This window comes from Lampris incognitus, chromosome 6, assembly GCF_029633865.1.
Source record: "Lampris incognitus isolate fLamInc1 chromosome 6, fLamInc1.hap2, whole genome shotgun sequence".
In the NCBI taxonomy this organism is placed as follows: domain Eukaryota; kingdom Metazoa; phylum Chordata; class Actinopteri; order Lampriformes; family Lampridae; genus Lampris; species Lampris incognitus.
Genome location: NC_079216.1, coordinates 21,779,541 through 21,795,999, shown reverse-complemented (window position 1 = coordinate 21,795,999; position 16,459 = coordinate 21,779,541). Strand labels below are relative to the sequence as shown.

Below are 16,459 nucleotides of genomic sequence, written 5' to 3'. Positions count from 1 at the left end.
CATCAAGAACATTCATAGTAGTATTTACACAAACTAATGTCCGATGACAACATCGTCGACTCTCGCTTGTTACGAATACTACAAAGAATGCTGTCGTCGGCCGATTTTGTTGTACCGCCAAAAACAAAACCGGGTATAGATTAAAATGACAAAGGCCCATTGCACCGGCTAAAGGGTAGAAAGACCAAGGGTAGTGATTAATATGTCGTCTTTGAGGTAGTTTTTTTTTTAATACTGACATTGGCACTGAGAATAAAAATCTTGCAGCAATTTGCATCAAGCACGCCCCCTTGTACAAGCATGTGTGCTGCAATAGGCTGTTTAAACTGTTTGTTTTGACTGAATGTAAGAATTTCAGTATAATAGGGTGGGAGTCAGACCCATTTTTCCTCAAGTTGTAAAGAATTTTGCAGCTTTACAAGCAGTCGACTGTGTACGCCATCGTACAGCACGTTAGCCCTGTCAATGTACGATCTGGTCTGGGGACAGGGATTTCTCCAGCCGCCTGCTCAGTGTGGGCCAGGAATGCACAGTCCCCTTCAAATATCTATTCTTCAGCTGTTGTTGACCTGATATAGCTGGGATAGATGTCCAAACTTGTTATATCCACTTTACAACTGGCCCACTGTGAACTGAGATGGAAACCCGGACAATCGCAGCGTCTGGTGTTTAAATGTGCTCGTTGGTTGAACTACGCTTTCTAAAGACAACCATCTGATGTGCTCAGCTTCATCTTCTGAAGACTTCAATGTAAGATGTGTCACTAGTCCTTCAATATGGTCGGCCTATTCTGCCCTCAGCATTTTAATGACTGGGGTGGGGGAAGGTGCTGATACCACAGTACTGGTGGTACTGGTGGTAGAAGGAGCTCTTGTGATTAGTGCAGTCAAACTTTCACCTGTTGACAAAACTTTCAGAAGCGCAGGCCCATTTTAATCTGCTCATAAGAACATTTGGGGGTCTCAAACCAGCCTATGAAAATGTTAGAAGAGGGGTTTGACGTGGCCTCTCACCTGATAGTGGCCCGTCTGGGTGGGAGTGACACTCAACTCCCTGGTGTATTTTTGTCTCGCTCGCCCTCCCTCCAGGCTGTTATGCAGGCCACAGCCCCTTATAAGTCAACCACTTTTTTCCAGGAAGTTACAACTTGTGTAAAGTTTTTTGTTTTGCCACAGTAATCATTGGGCCGGCCATTATGAAAAGCTACAATGAAAGGGCCGAGATTAACATCTCAAAGGTCGGATGTAACCATAAGACAACAAAGATCAAAGTCTTGAAAGGAAGCGGGGCGGCACGAAACAGATCTGTCATACTTCACTCTTTGATTTTCTGCCCGGCCCTGATAGGCCAAGAAAATCTGGATGACATCTTCCAAAGATCAATTCTATTGCTGCTCCAAATGACTTTCTATTCTTTTCTATTAAAAGATCTACAAACCTGAAGACAGTAGTTTTTGTTTAACTTGCTGGTCACTTCGGTGATACTGGCAACTGCATTGGTGTTTGAGCGATCAAAATCCTAGAGCTCCGTTTAAAATGAAATGGCGAGGTTGCATCAGCGGCTTCCCATCACCACACACAAGAAGCACGACTGAAGCGGAGTTTTCCCTCCTGAGGTGGGACTATCTGTCGGTAAAGGTATTTTACAGGCTTGGTCTGCCACATCCGTTTATAGCCGCAGTAATTTTGGTTCTTTGTACTGGCCACTGCCTGCCTTATCTTTCCACATTCGGCTGTTATGCTGAAGACATAAAACACTGCAACACACTAGTATGTCGTTTCTGCAGGGAGAGTCCTGCCAAAATGGCCAAGCATTCATGACTTGGATTTTGTGGATTAGCTACTGTCATAAACATGCCATCAACAGAAATCATCAGAAAACATTTGTCTGAATGTACATTTTCGCATTTGTAGCTTTACATAACACAATGAACCTTAATTAGGTATCAAAGGCCCGACTATCATCTGAAGTCCACAGAATCCACATCAGTAGGATTTCTGCATTAGGTCTGGCCAGCTTGAGATGTGACATGCCATTCCACCCAACGATGCAAAGAGCCGTGAAGAATCCCACACAGTGATTCTGGACAAATCCTGAACTTTCCCCTCTCTTTTCCCTTACCTTGTTGATCTTTTGCTTTGTCTGTACTCATATGCATGCACAGAGACACCAGGAGAAGTGTAGATCTTCCCTAAAACGCTATCTCTGAACAGAGCCGAGCAGAACCAGAAATGAAGACCGTTTCACAAGTGAAAATACTCAAAAAGACAAATTGTCCAAACAAATTGCTCATCGAGTCAAACTGGAGTCACTACGTGGGACCCGGCGACAGGCAGGAGCCCAGCCTGTTCTGTGATAATCCCAGCTCCTACTGTTTCACGTCATTTGAGAGGGATTTGTCCACCACCAGGACCTTTGATCCGTCAACACTTTATGCTGACCAAGCTTCTCACCTACGCAGACTTTGCCTTTAAACTGCTCGCAACAACTGGGCTTCCTAAGGTTTATTTACCATGAAGAACTTGCTCCGTTTGTGTGAAGTTCTTCAAAAACACACTTTGCATTCCCAACACTTTCTCATCACATACCACCACGCTGTCTGCTCACGACCGTGGGCACTGCCTCTGGCTGCTCACCCATTTATGCAGGAAAAGACAAGTTTTGAACTGATTTTTGATGTAAAACCTGTATGGCAACGTTTATCAGGTAGCAATGATTTACTAGAAAGTTCGCTTTTAAATATAGTAAGACTTCATCCCCCTGTTGAAACACTGAAGACCAAGTTTCAGCGGTGAAACGTGTCCTCTTTGCCCTGACTGGAGTTTAGCTTTAAGAATCTTGTGGACCGACCAGCAGAACACAAGATTTACTCTTAAACTGTAGAAGAGTGAACACTTGCATTGAAAGTTAGTGCATCACAGGGAGGGCACGGGTATCTGGCAACTGTGGTTTTCATATGATAGCCTAACGCTCGTGATATTTATTGGCAAATCAAGGATGTACTCGTGCACTTTCAATAATGTCAGTATTATCTATCTTGCAAGATACAACGGGTAAAATCCCAAACCTGGCATTTATACGGGTGTAGGGCACAACTTCAACGCTGACAGAGGCGCAGCAGCAGCAGAAGTTGGCTGATTGCAGCCTGTCCATCAGCTGATGCGGACCATTCAATACTCGACAGCATCTCCACGGTTACAACCGAAGATGAATAATTCAGCAGTACACCAACACACAACAATGTGGGCCTATCTATAAACAAACCGAGCCGTCGGGGAAAACATCTGCACTCAGAGTTAGCGGACGGGGCCGTGTTAGATATGAACCGTTTCGGAGTTGGACTCCTGTTCAGCGCGCGGACAGAGGAAGACGGACAGAAGCGGCCACTTACGTTTCACTGCCCGTCTGAAGGAGAACGCCGAACGGCAACTGCCGCCCCAGACTCTGCCTTGCTGTATCCGGTTGACCGCTGGTTTCCAGTTAGACGACGTACCCTCGAGTGTATGTAGATTCGGGGGGCTGAGATCCTCCGCCTGCGCTCCTCCGCTGGTTCCGCTGGTGTAGAGGGCAGCGCGCCACTGACGCTAATCAGCGGGAGCTCCGCTGGAGAGGCGGCGCTCCGGTGACGTGCGCCGGCAGCCGGAGCATCACGCGCGAGGCAGTCAGTCAGCAGCTCTGGGGAGAAACCAGAGCTGCCAAATGTGACGTTTTCAACTTTTCGCAACGCTACATGCACTGGGACGATGTCGAGCGCAACAAATCGAGAACGGGAGCGATTATGTGCCGCTTAGAAGTGGTGTCAAACACGCCAAAATACACGCCAACCTTATTAACAGCACCACAACCGAGACCGGCGATGAAACACAAGTTCCCTGTTACACTGGGAGAACCATGTGTACTGTGTGTGTGTGTGTGTGTGTGTGTATGTTGATAGAGAGAGAGAGAGCGCGCGAGCGAGAGAGAGAGACAGAGAGAGGTGACCTTTGACCTTTAACCAATCCTTTAATGGTCACATTTTTCATTAGAATTTACACAGATACTCCTGTACATATTGTACAACCCCCCCCATACACAGTATAAACAATAAAGGTACAGACCTTCCTCTTTTCAGAAATTAAGAAGTAATTGGTTTTCAACAGAGCACAGAACATCTCCATGTCCCCAAACAGAAACAAATTCTTTCGGGTTTGAAATAATTTTGAAATACGTGAACTCAGTTTTCAGCCAAGCAGCCACCAGACCCCTGAATATGAGTGTAGGATCTGTGGACCCCGTGCCTTTCATTTTGTTTATTCTGCTACACCAAATATTCATCTTTGCCTGACCTATTAGAAAATTAACCAAGTGACACGTCTGTACTGGGCTGTTGTGTACCTAAGACCAAAGACAAACAGGCGAAAACCTCTCCTGAACCTCTGAGCCACCGGAGAAAAGAGGGCTCAATCTGGGACATCTGAGCCATAAGTGCTGTAGAGTTTCTTCATCATTACAGAAAGAGCAGTGACTCCCTGCTTGAGGATCCATACATACCACATGTCTGTTGGTGGCCACAGCCCCATTTACCACCCTCCACTGCAGATCCGCAGAGCATTTCTCTATGGGGGGTTTGTACAGCTGCCTTTGGGAGATGAACCTGGTGTCAACACACTCAACCATCTCGACTCCTGTACACCAGCTAGTGATGTTCTGTTGAGAACCTTTACAGTGACTGCATACAAGGCCTTCTTTGGTGTTCTTGACAAGTCCTGTATTTCTGGTGTTTTGAAAGACAGAATGGCCCCCTTCACTTCATCATGCTCCTCCACTGCAGCATGGATGGACAAAGATGGAACAACAGGCCGCATAACTGGCTGATCCTCTCCACACTCTTCTCCTAGTGCCTCTCTGAAGAAACCAGGAAGTGCACTGATCACTCCCTTCAACAACCTCTCCATTAGACGAAGAGATTTAAAACCAGTCTCTTGGCTCAAAATGTCAGCTGTTTTCCACTGTCCTCCTGATCTGAGACACGCTAACTTAGTAAATCCAGCTCTTGTGAGGGATCTCCGTATACATACAGAGCTGAGCATCCTGCAGTGTATCAGCTGGTTATAGAACAGTGGTTCCTCCCCTACACTGCCATAGATCTGGGAGCAATCTCTCTTGGTGTTTAAGACTGTTCCCCTAGCTCTGAGGACAGCCTGATAGAAAGATGTCATACTGAACTCCATGCCGGTTAGATAGGAAGGAACAAGTGCTTGTCATAATTCAGGTTCATAATCCAACAAAGCAACACAGATGCTGTTTCACTCCAAAGCTGTTGTTTATGATATAATAGTCACTGCACAATTTGAAGGCAAAAAGCTGTGATATGACTGCAGAGGTCAATCAGGCCCTGGCCTCCTTGTAACACTGGTAGGAACAATACAGCAGATTTGGCCCAGTGAAAGCCTCCCCAGAAGAAGTTCACCAGCCTCTTCTGTACTTCTGTTATGAGCATGTCTGGAATTTCTACAACTGTAAACTGGTGCCAGAACATCGAGGCAATCAAGTTATTAACAATCAAGACTCTCCCCCTATAAGACAACTGAGGCTGAATCCAAGTCCATCTAGACAATAGGGCACTGATCTTCTCAACTAAACCCTCCCAGTTTTTGCTCAGAAAGTGGTCACTGCCCAGACAGACACCTAAGCATTTCATCCCTTCTGCGTTCCACTTCAGCCCAGCTGGTAATGTTGGTGATGAGCGGGTTTGTTTTATTTAACCGCGGGATTCTAGTTTATTCATTCTAGATTATTCCAGAAATAGTTTCCTTGTGTTTAACACACTCACCCGGAGAGATGACTTGATCAGTACTGTGCTGATTATCTTTCAGACAGACACTGATCAGTGGGCTTCTTTCACAAGCGCTTGTCGAGTGGATGCTGGTGAGTGAAGCTTGATAAAACAGCGCTATCTGCTGGTATGGATTTGCTTGTGCAGTTCCGTGTGAAATGGTGTTTATCGCAGACGGAAGGTGTTTGCCAAGAACATTTTTAAGAATTTCTTCTTAGAAAATATCCATTGTTTTCTTAGACTGTTTTAATATTTCCCACGCGAAAGTCAGGTCGTAAATTCTTACTGAACTAAGAGTTCAGTTTGGTATTGAACTTTGATTATATTTTTTGCTTTAATCACAAACTTCCAACATGAATCATCGCCAAACTGGCAGCGCGCGGGGCCTGATCTGCGTCATATTTTAGCACTAAACCGTAGTCAGTCCGACATTCATTTCACAAATTGCAATTTGAACCCTGTAACTCTACCACCAGAGCCGATTGGTCTCGGTGTAAAGCCTCGCTTCTCCGTCCCCACCCTCCTCCTCCTCTTCCTCAGATTTTCCAAATAAAAGCGAGCCCTGCGTGCGTCACGCGCTCCATCTATTGGGTTCGCTCCTGTCTGCCGTTCATTTCCTGGAAGGATGTTGGCTGCCACCGCCGCGGGGACGCTGCTGTCGGTGATGTCACTGGTGTCGCTGGTGTCCGTGGTGTCTGTGAGTCTGGGATTACTGGTGACCAGTGGCCCTGTGAGCGGATATGTGTTCGGGGACGCGCTGGACCGAGGCTCAGTAAGTCTCAATGAAATGTTTCGAGAGGTGGAAATGCTGATGGAGGACACGCAGCACATCCTGGAGGAGGCGGTGGACCAGGTCTGCTGTCTTATCTGTCTTCTTTTAGGACTTCTTATTGAGGATGTTTTACGTCGTTTCCACTGCATGAGACCGCTTCTGAAGTGAGACTGTGAACCACAACTCAAAAACACAACATACACCAGAAGTGCCACTCCTGGAACTGTATTTACATTTTTTTTTATTATGAAAGATCTGACTTTATGCTTTCTGAAACAAACAGTGACTATATGCATGAATATGAAGACAGCTATTCACCGTGTCAGGCTATCCTATTCTATTTTATTGTATTCTATTCTATTTTAAAATTTCAGGTAATATGGGCCACATTTCAGCCTTTTCACTTTTGACACACATTTGATTTCAACAGATAGCTACTGAGAATGTCAAGTCCTCCTTGACGTCACTGGACCTACATCTGAACTACAACAACGAAACTACGAGGACGGGGAAGGACGGACATATTAAGGTCCTGGACAGGACTATTGAGGTAGGTGTGATCCTGATTCCTGACCTCGTCTTTGGACAGGACTTTCTCAGGAGGTTTTCCTCGTCCGGATCGCGGGTCGGGGGATAGGGGGCGTTTTATGCTGTACTTACTATAACTGTGGCTGTAAAGTCCTTTTTGACAACGTTGTGATTTGTGCTAGAGTTGTGACATTTAAAAAGCACACCATGGGCACCGTGAAGCATCCACAGTTAAAGCACCGTGTGCTTTGACAGGATAGCTAAGACTAGTTTGAGTCCACGTGAACTATAAAACCCATGGAAGTCTGTTTGTTTGGATCTTGCCATTTTTAATGGCTGTATGTCATATTGATGTCTTCTCCCCTCATAGGAGACTAATAATAGAACAGGAGAGACTCATGTATCACATATCCACATGGAGATGCCTGCGCAGTGGAACAGCGTGGACCATGTGAGTGTTACACCAGACTTATTCAGCCTAGGTTGCATGAGCAATAGATGGAAGTAGATGATGACAGCAATAATGCATGCTTGGTATTTACAACGCCGTGTTGTCATTTCAGCACGCCTCACCTTCCCCTGGCCAGGTTGCCTGTTCATTCACCTAGGCGTTTTTCCCAAGGACAATGAACGACTAATGGAACCACATTGTGTGGCAGACCTTCTGGTTCCTAAACAAGCCAGTCACTTTAAAACACCATCGCAAATGTGTCTCTGCGGGACTCAAAAGCCCTTGCTGGGTTGTGACCTGTAATGTGGACCCCCCTGGCCTACAGATGTTCTCCCAGAGACAAAGTAGTTCGGTGTAGTCCGACTCTAACGTCTATTTGAGATAATATATGGCTGATAATGGATGCCGTTACATCAGCCCGTACTGATCTAGCCCGTGACCGACTGACACAAGAGATCTCGAGCCAGTCTGTTGATTTTAGAGGCAAAACACTGTATTTGACTGCCCTCGTCTCAAACCAAATATCTCTACTCTGCAGCTTTTGGTATTTATGATGCCGACTCCAGGGCCAGGCTGCCCCCAAACACGGAGAAAAGCTTATCCTCTCCGACCACATCCCACCGAAGAGGAGTCACGTGTCTTTTTCAATTTGAAATATAATAATCACATTCTTTGCATAACTGCTCCCACAAAACATAAACTTAGTACTTTAGCCCAGGACATAGAGACTTCTTTTTCCAATCAATACTCACTCACCACTCACATGCACTCATTAGAATAACACAAATCTCTGGAAGATGAGAACATGGAGTGCAGCATGAAGTCTCCCACTGTGGCTGCCTCCTCTCGGCAGTTTGAAACAGAATGAGCTCATCCTCAGCAAACAGCCCTACCATGTACTTTTCATAGTTTTAAGCAGCCAGCTAGCCTGGACTGGGCTCAGTACCCCTTTTGGCTGCCTCCTTTGTCATTATGGAGTTTATAACAGCTTTTGATCTCCTGCTTTCCTGGCACACTTGCAGACTGTGGTCACATTAATAGAGCGTGTTGCTGGAAAGTCAACAGGACAGGAAGGCGAGTTCAGCAGGAAAACCCTGCGGGGAAAAGTCTGCCGCACTCACAGCACTCAATATACACATTTTATAGCATGATGACAGCACACTAAAAAAAATACAAAACATTATCTAAAAAAAATAACGGTGTAAATTTAATTAGCCTCGTTTCCCACAATGCTGAGTTTTTTTTTCAGGTTCCAGAGGTGTGTGGGGGGGGATAAGTTTTTGGAAAATATTTTGAACAGATTTACAAGTGAAGTCGGCTGGGCTTATTTGGCTGTGAAGAGCTGAAGTCATCTGGGGTTTAATTAGATGCATTTTAATATAGTGTGCTTTTGCGGACACAGCGGAGCACAGCGTGTTCCTCCAACCTTCAAGTATCTGCCCCAGTCATCCTATATGTGGCCACATACTGAACAAGAAGAAGAAAGAACCATCTGCCCTCCATCCATCTCTGCTCCTTTCCATTTCAGTGTATAACATATTTAGAATGATGAGATCCATTTGGTACATTCAAAACATCATGTACACACAACACTGTCAGACTTTTATTGTGTGAGGCGTCTCAGTTGGAAGAGAAAGTTTCAGGTCCAGAAGAAGAAAGTGTTAACAGGAACAGGGAGGTGGCTGGGCTGGAAGAGAGCCGAGGGAAAGAGACGTTTTACAGGGAACGACTGTCAGACAGAGGTGTCCATGAGAGAGAGAGAGAGAGAGAGGGGGGGGGGGGGAGAGACAGACAGACAGAGAGACAGAGAGGGGGGGAGAGAGGGAGAGAGAGACAGACAGAGAGAGAGTGACAGCGAGACAGAGAGATAGAGAGACAAAGAGAGAGGGACTGAGAGACAGAGAGGGGAGAGGGAGAGAGAGAGAGAGAGAGAGAGAGAGAGAGAGAGAGAGAGAGAGAGAGAGAGAGAGAGAGAGAGAGTGACAACGAGAGAGAGAGTGACAACGAGAGAGAGAGAGAGAGAGAGAGAGAGAGAGAGAGAGAGAGAGAGAGAGAGAGAGAGAGAGAGAGAGAGAGAGAGAGAGAGAGAGAGAGAAGAAGAAGAAGAAGAGCTGAAAGGAAAGAAACTCGGCCCTCATCTGTTAAATGAATAATCTGGCATGTCAAATATTGGTGTGTGTGTGTGTGTGTGTGTGTGTGTGTGTGTGTGTGTGTGTAGTCTTTGTGTCACCCGATATGTCCTTCTTGTGCGTTAACATGGAAGTGGAAACAAAAACATGACGTACTGAGCATGCTCACATGTCCCCGCCTGGTTGGCCGGCGAGCTAATTAGGTCATCAGTGCTGCAGCTCAGCAGCAGGAGAGGTTAGGAGATGAAGTAGATATGGTTCTGTGTCATGGGGGAGCCTGATTAAGACCTGAACAAGTTGCCTCTTGGGCTTTTGATGTGGTTCCTGACTCGAACAGCATCCTGTCGGCCTCTCTGATGTGGTGCCTGGTGTTCGGGGACTTGGCTTAGTTTGCATGCTGACTCCCCAGACAGCATCGCTCCAAAAGATGAAAAGCACCAAATAACCGAGTTTCCCGGCCTCCTGTGTCCAGACGCTGTTCCCTGTGACCAGACAGGAGTCTGCAGACTGAACGTTAGGGATCACACACTGCTTGGCTTGGTTTTGCTGCCACCTATTAACGTGTTGAGTGACTGGGAAACACAAGTGTGTGTGTGTTTGGGTGTGTGTACATTTCATGCAAACATTCCAACTACGTTGTGGAGTGTTTGGATTGGCAATCTGTCATTTTCAGCAAAATGTATGAAGGGGAAGAAGTAAGAATATATTTTGTCTGCTGCACAGTTATAATTTATAATAACTTATCATCTTAAAGTTGCAGTTAGATGTCAAAGATGAAAAAAGATTGTGGTAAAAAAGAGAAAGCGATAACAATACTATCTGGCACAACATTTTACCATCAATCTCTAGTTGATCAATCATTGTGGGTCTCCATGAAGTAGCTCTGTGCATGAAGAGATGCAGGAAAGCAGCAGACCATGACCCTTAACTCCACACTCCTCTCTGCACGTCTGCTGCTTTCATCTCTTCCCTAGGAGTGCATGGTGGATGAGGACTGTGGTGACCTGAAGTACTGCCTGTATGAAATTGAAAACTCAAAGTGCCTTCCATGCATACCAACTGATATGGTGGGTATATCATATCAATATTTTCACTTTTTCTAACTTGCAAGAATAACTGTAAAGAGATATTTTGTTAAAATCCACCGAGCCACCACGGTGGTTACAAAACAGACTTCAGCAAATGACAGCTGATTGAGTGCAAAAATACTTTGTTAATTAATATAATTTGTGAGTGTGTGTGTGTGTGTGTGGGGGGGTTTATGGTGTTTGGTTGTGTGTGTTCTTACACAGCCGTGCACTAAGGATGAGGAGTGCTGCTCAGATGAGCTGTGTGTTTGGGGTCAGTGTACAGTGAACGTCACCAGAGGAGCAGAGGGAACCATCTGTCAGTCCCAGAGTGACTGCAGGTCCACCCTGTGCTGTGCCTTCCAGAGAGGTGAGTCTCACTCAACCTGAGTAGCAGGCCCATTAAGGGGTAAATACCCCATACTTGCCTAGTCTGACCAAAGTTGACATCAAACTGATGCTGCTCAGAAGGCTTAACAAAACCTCGCTCCCCATAAATGTGATGTTGGACTAATCTCATGTATGAGACGAGGTCTACCAAGTCTTGCTTGAATAGAGGTGAGGTAAAATAAGTCTAGGTACTATTGATGTGAAACAAAATAAGTTCCCATAATGCCAAGGTAAAACACATAGAGACTACCAAGCATGGAGGTAAGTAGAACTGGATACCGGATCTAAAAATGGCGCCTGTTCATTCCTATGAGAATTGCTCATCTGGTGCATACGCCGAAAAAGTTTCTGGCTTCCGGGTTACTTCCGGGTACATGGAGCCCACTGAATATGCGCAGTAGTGTTACTCAAATCATGCCTCTAGGCTATGAAAACGACTCGTAAGATTTTTCTGGGCTTTTTCTGGGCTTTGGAAATGTTTAAAAAAAGATTAAAATCCCGTGGCTTAAAAATATACAATACGAAAAGTAATAATTGACCATGATTATAGCTGCAGGTGTCCTGTCAATAGTTTTACAGGCGTCTCTTTTAGAATGGTGGTCTATGGGGAAAATGCTTTTTGGGCCGAGGAGATTTTTCGCTGCAATACCGCGAGTGACCACATGAAAAAATCAGCGGCAAGGCTGAGCGGCGGCGCCGTATCCAGTTCTGCTGTAATACATCCATACTACCAAGCAGTCAGCATTCGGGGCTTTACGTGGAGATGGACGCTGATGTTTTCTTCTCTCACATTGGTGAGCTGTCACAATCTTACACATAGCATTGGTCCTCCTATAGCTGTTTGTGACAATATTGTAGTATCCTTCTTCTGGAGTCAGGCAACAATCCTGTATAGATTCTGTCTTAATTTCCCTGAGGAAATTCTCATTTAGCAGTTATAATCAGAATCAGAAATACTCTATTAACCCCCGAGTGGAAAATGGGTAACCCCCCATTTAGCCCAATTTTAATAAATTAATTTAATAACTCCCATTTTTTCTCCTTACCCCCCCCCCCAAAAAAAACCCCTCTCTTGCTCTGTGTTCCTCCCTCCAGAGCTTTTATTTCCTGTGTGCAACCCCAGACCAGAGAGGGGGGAGTCCTGTCTGAGCCACCCCAACCTGCTGATGGACATGTTGGCTTGGGATCCAGAGAGTCCTCAGGACCACTGCCCCTGTGCCCCCGGCCTGCAGTGCCAACCTCATGGGTGAGAGACAGATGGTATTACGAGGAATGAAACCAATGTTCCTAGCTCTGGGCCAACAGTAGATTGACATCTGTGATCGCTGAATGAATAGAATAGAATAGAGTAGAATACAATAGAATTGAAAAGGTCTACCTGTGCAAGTCCACTGAGCAAGGACACTGACTGGTAATTCCCTTTTCTCTTGTTGCCTGTCTCACCCACCATGTGCTCCAAGACATCCCTGTCATTCACGGTTATCGAAAAAAATCACATCTGTCGCAGACAATGCAACCCTAAGAATCTCTATTCACTCAGGAAAGCCTCCTCTACTAACTCCTCATTCACTTTTGGCTTATGAAATTGCCAGTCGCCTTTAAATAAAACAGAATTTATCCAACCACTTGCTAATATGTCAGACATTCAGGTACTAGCCCTGACCGAAACCTGGATACATCCAGAAAACACTGCCACACTGGCCACACTCTCTGTTGACTCTGCTTTTTCCACACACACCCTGTTCTGTTGGGTGTGGAGGCAGTACGGGTGTCCTCATTTCCAAAGACTGGAAATTCACTAAGCTTTCTCTGCTAAGCAACAATGCCTCCTTTTGAATAGCACGCAATCATGGTTACTGCTCCTATTAACCTATTTGTAGTTGTCATATACCACCCACCAGGGTGTCAACTGGGGAACTTTGTAGTCGAACTAGACATGTTACTCTCAGCCATTCCTGACAATGACACGCCACTGATTATCATGGGAGACATGAATATCCTTATTGACAAAACCCAAGCAACTGACTTCCTGTCTCTTCTGTCCTCTTTTGACCTCAAACAGGTCCCCACCCCTCCCACACACAAAGTGGGCATTACTCTTGATCTGATTTTGACTCGGAACTGCTGTCTCGGAACTGTCACCCCCCTACATCTGTCAGACCACTTCTTTATTCAATTCACCGCCTCCTTACTGAAACATCCTCACATTCCTCCACAAATTGTCTCCTTCCGCCAAAACTTCTGTTCTCTTACACTGGCCCAGCTTTCCAATGAGGTCTTGGCTTCCATGCCTCCTCATAATGAATTCTCCTCACTCCCTGTCAATGAGGCTACAGACACACACTGTTCCTCGCTAGCCGCCTCGCTTAACAATCGCTGCCCTCTAGCATCCAAACCTGCTCGTAATGCTCTCCCTAGTCCATGGCTCACTGGGGTCATCAGAGAGCCAAGGGCGGGGCTCAGAGCGGCAGAGAGAAAATGGTGTAAAGCCAGAGAGTCCACTGACGTCAGTGACTATCAGTGTCTCCTCGCATCATTCTCCCCCAGCTTAAAAACAGCTAATACCACTTACTATCAGAACAAGATCTGTGACATCACTAATGATCAAAAAATGTTTTTAGCTTTTAGCTCACTCCTCAATCCACCCCCTCTTCTGACCTCCACTCTGCTCACTCCTGTCTGCCACTGCAACTCTGTCTGCCACTGCCAGCTAAAAGTGTCTCACTCGCCTTATTCTTGCCCCCCCATGACTGAGGAGAAAATCTCCAAGCTTCTGCTAGACTCTCATCCCACTACCTGTCCGCTGGACCCAATACCTAACAACCACCTACAGACCATTTCCCCCGCACTTAACCCCGCAGTCACACACATCATCAACTCCTCGCTTACAACAGCTGTGTTCCCCGCCGCATTTAAGCACTCTCAGGTCACCCCACTGCTCAAAAAACCTACACTCAACCCAGCCCAGGTTGAAAACTACAGACCTGTTACCCTTTCTATCAAAAAGACTTGAGCGCATGGTCTTTAACCAAGTCTCTGAATTCCTTTCTGAGAACAATCTGTATGATCCAAATCAGTCTGGCTTTTAGCGGGGTCACTCTACCGAGACTGCACTCCTGTCGGTAATGGAATCACTGCGTTTGGCTAGAGCTGCTGGTCAGTCCTCAGCTTTATTGCTTCTAGATCTGTCAGCTGCCTTTGACACGGTTAACCACCAAATCCTCCTCTCCACACTCACTGAGCTTGGTATCTTAGGATCGGCCCTCCATTGGTTCATGTCCTACTTCTCAGGGAAATCTTTTAGACTATCTTGGAGGGGAGAAGTGTCCAAACCGCACAGCTTATCCACAGGGGTGTCTCAAGGGTCATTGCTCATTCCCCTTCTTTTCTCAATATACACCACCTCACTTGGTGCAATCATTCTCTCCCATGGTTTCTCATACCATTGCTATGCTGACAATACCCAGCTCTTCCTATCATTCCCGCCAGATGACCTCACAGTCTCGACACGGATATCATCATGCCTTGCTGACAGCTCTACATGCATGAAAGAACGCCACCTTCAGCTTAACCTATCAAAGACGAAGCCCCTTGTCATCCCAGCCAGTCCATCCATACAACAACAGATCAATATCCAGCTTAGATCAACCCAGCTCATGCCCACAAAGTCTGCCCGAAACCTGGGTGTCATGATTGATGACCAACTAACCTTTAAGGTTCACGTGGCCTCGATTGCTAGGTCGTGCCAATTTGTCCTGCACAACATCAGGAAAATTAGACCCTACCTGTCTGAGCATGCAGCACAACTCCTGGTACAGGCTCTTGTTATATCACGCACTGACTACTGCAACTCCTTACTGGCAGGTCTCCCTGCATGCACTTTCAAACCTCTGCAAATGATCCAGAACGCGGCAGCGCGTCTGCTCTTCAACCAACCCAAAACAGCACAAGTCACTCTGCTGTTCATATCCCTCCACTGGCTCCCAGTTGCTGCCCGCATCAAATTCAAAACCTTGATGCTCGCTTACAAAACAGCAACTGAAACAGCTCCCGCCTGCCTGAACTCCCTCGTTCAGGTCCAGTCCTGCTCACTATGCTCTGCCAATGAAAGGTGCCTGACACTTCCGCCACAACGGGGCCCTAAGTCACTTGCCAGACTCGTCTCTTCTGTAGTTCCCCGGTGTTGGAACGAGGTACCAAACTCAATTCGATCTACTGAGGCCCTCTCCATCTTTAAGAAGAAGCTAAAAACCCAGCTCTTTCACGAACACCTCCACACCTGATGGTATTAATATAAAAAAAAATCGCTTATATGCAGCCTATGTATTGCCTTTGTCCACTGCCTGTTGACACCTATGTCATATCGCACTTGAACCTAATTTTTTGACACTTACTTGTGTTGTTGTCTCCTGACTAGATCCTTCCTTGTGTTGTATTAACTCTCATATGTACGTCGCTTTGGATAAAAGTATCTGCTAAATGAAATTATAACATTGTAATATTGTAAAAGGTCTTTGCATCTTTTTCAGCAAGTGAGAGTAGAACAGTGTGCTCAGGGTGACCTTTCCAAATGCACAGCCACCTGTCCATTCCCTTTTTCAATAAAATTCAATAGACAAATGTTCTCTTTTTACAAAAATTATGTGTGTGTGTGTGTGTGTGTGTGTGTGTGTGTGTGTGTGTGTGTGTCTGGAGAACAATACTTTGTCTGATAGCAAGGTTGGTATTGTATATTAGTTGTTTTCCTAACTTTTGGTGTCCTCATTTTATTTGCAGGCGTGGATCTCTTTGTGGAGAGTAGATCAACACCCAGACAACATTGAAGGAAGATGTATATAAAAGAAAGACCAAAAACAGTGTCATTATACATAATCTACAAAAAGGACCCATATAATCCTGTCCAGAAGTTATACTTAGTACAATGCAAGACATGTAAAAGAAGTTCAAAAGTTCAGTAAATAATGTGTTATATCTGGACCGACTTTCTGATTGCACTGATTTGGGGGTCACTAAAAAGGCGTTACACAACCAATACCTATTTTATAGTGTGATGGAAATAAAGCACTTTCCATCCATCCATTGTCCAAACCGCTTATCCTGCTCTGTGTCGCAGGGATGCTGGAACCTATCCCAGCAGTCATAGGGCGGCAGGCGGGGAAACACCCTGGACAGGCCGCCAGACTAAAGTACTTTTTTGTTTGTTTATTTGTTTGTATTTGTCTTGACTGATAAACGAGGAAAAATCTGTTGTGGTGTTTTCTGAATAAACTTGGAGACAAATTGTTTTTTTATGTCCTTGTATGTCAT

General features: G+C 45.6%; 2 protein-coding genes across 4 annotated transcripts in view; one reads left to right on the top strand and one right to left on the bottom strand.

The window, feature by feature from the left end:
* mical2b (microtubule associated monooxygenase, calponin and LIM domain containing 2b) overlaps nucleotides 1–3,560 on the bottom strand; it is a 141,732-nt gene extending 138,172 nt beyond the window's left edge. Inside the window, exon 1 of the mRNA XM_056282368.1 lies at nucleotides 3,392–3,560. The gene's annotated coding sequence lies outside the window, so the exon portion shown is untranslated. The remainder of the gene's footprint in view (nucleotides 1–3,391) is intronic.
* A 2,803-nt stretch (nucleotides 3,561–6,363) lies between these two features.
* Nucleotides 6,364–16,427, top strand: dkk3b (dickkopf WNT signaling pathway inhibitor 3b). 3 transcript variants are annotated; one of them, XR_008810386.1, is made up of 7 exons: nucleotides 6,364–6,668; nucleotides 7,018–7,137; nucleotides 7,486–7,566; nucleotides 10,670–10,762; nucleotides 10,988–11,132; nucleotides 11,724–11,946; nucleotides 12,248–12,381. XR_008810386.1 is itself a non-coding variant. In XM_056282100.1 (7 exons), exons 1-7 carry the CDS (start codon nucleotides 6,441–6,443, stop codon nucleotides 15,951–15,953), a joined length of 762 nt encoding a protein of 253 aa, XP_056138075.1. In that variant the 5' UTR covers nucleotides 6,365–6,440; the 3' UTR covers nucleotides 15,954–16,427. The 3 variants fall into 3 exon arrangements, 2 of the variants coding, with proteins under 2 accessions (XP_056138075.1, XP_056138074.1); XM_056282100.1 differs by lacking the exon at nucleotides 11,724–11,946 and adding an exon at nucleotides 15,929–16,427 and having other exon boundaries at nucleotides 6,365–6,587; nucleotides 12,248–12,398; XM_056282099.1 differs by lacking the exon at nucleotides 11,724–11,946 and adding an exon at nucleotides 15,929–16,427 and having other exon boundaries at nucleotides 6,369–6,668; nucleotides 12,248–12,398.
* The last annotated feature ends 32 nt before the right edge of the window (nucleotides 16,428–16,459 follow it).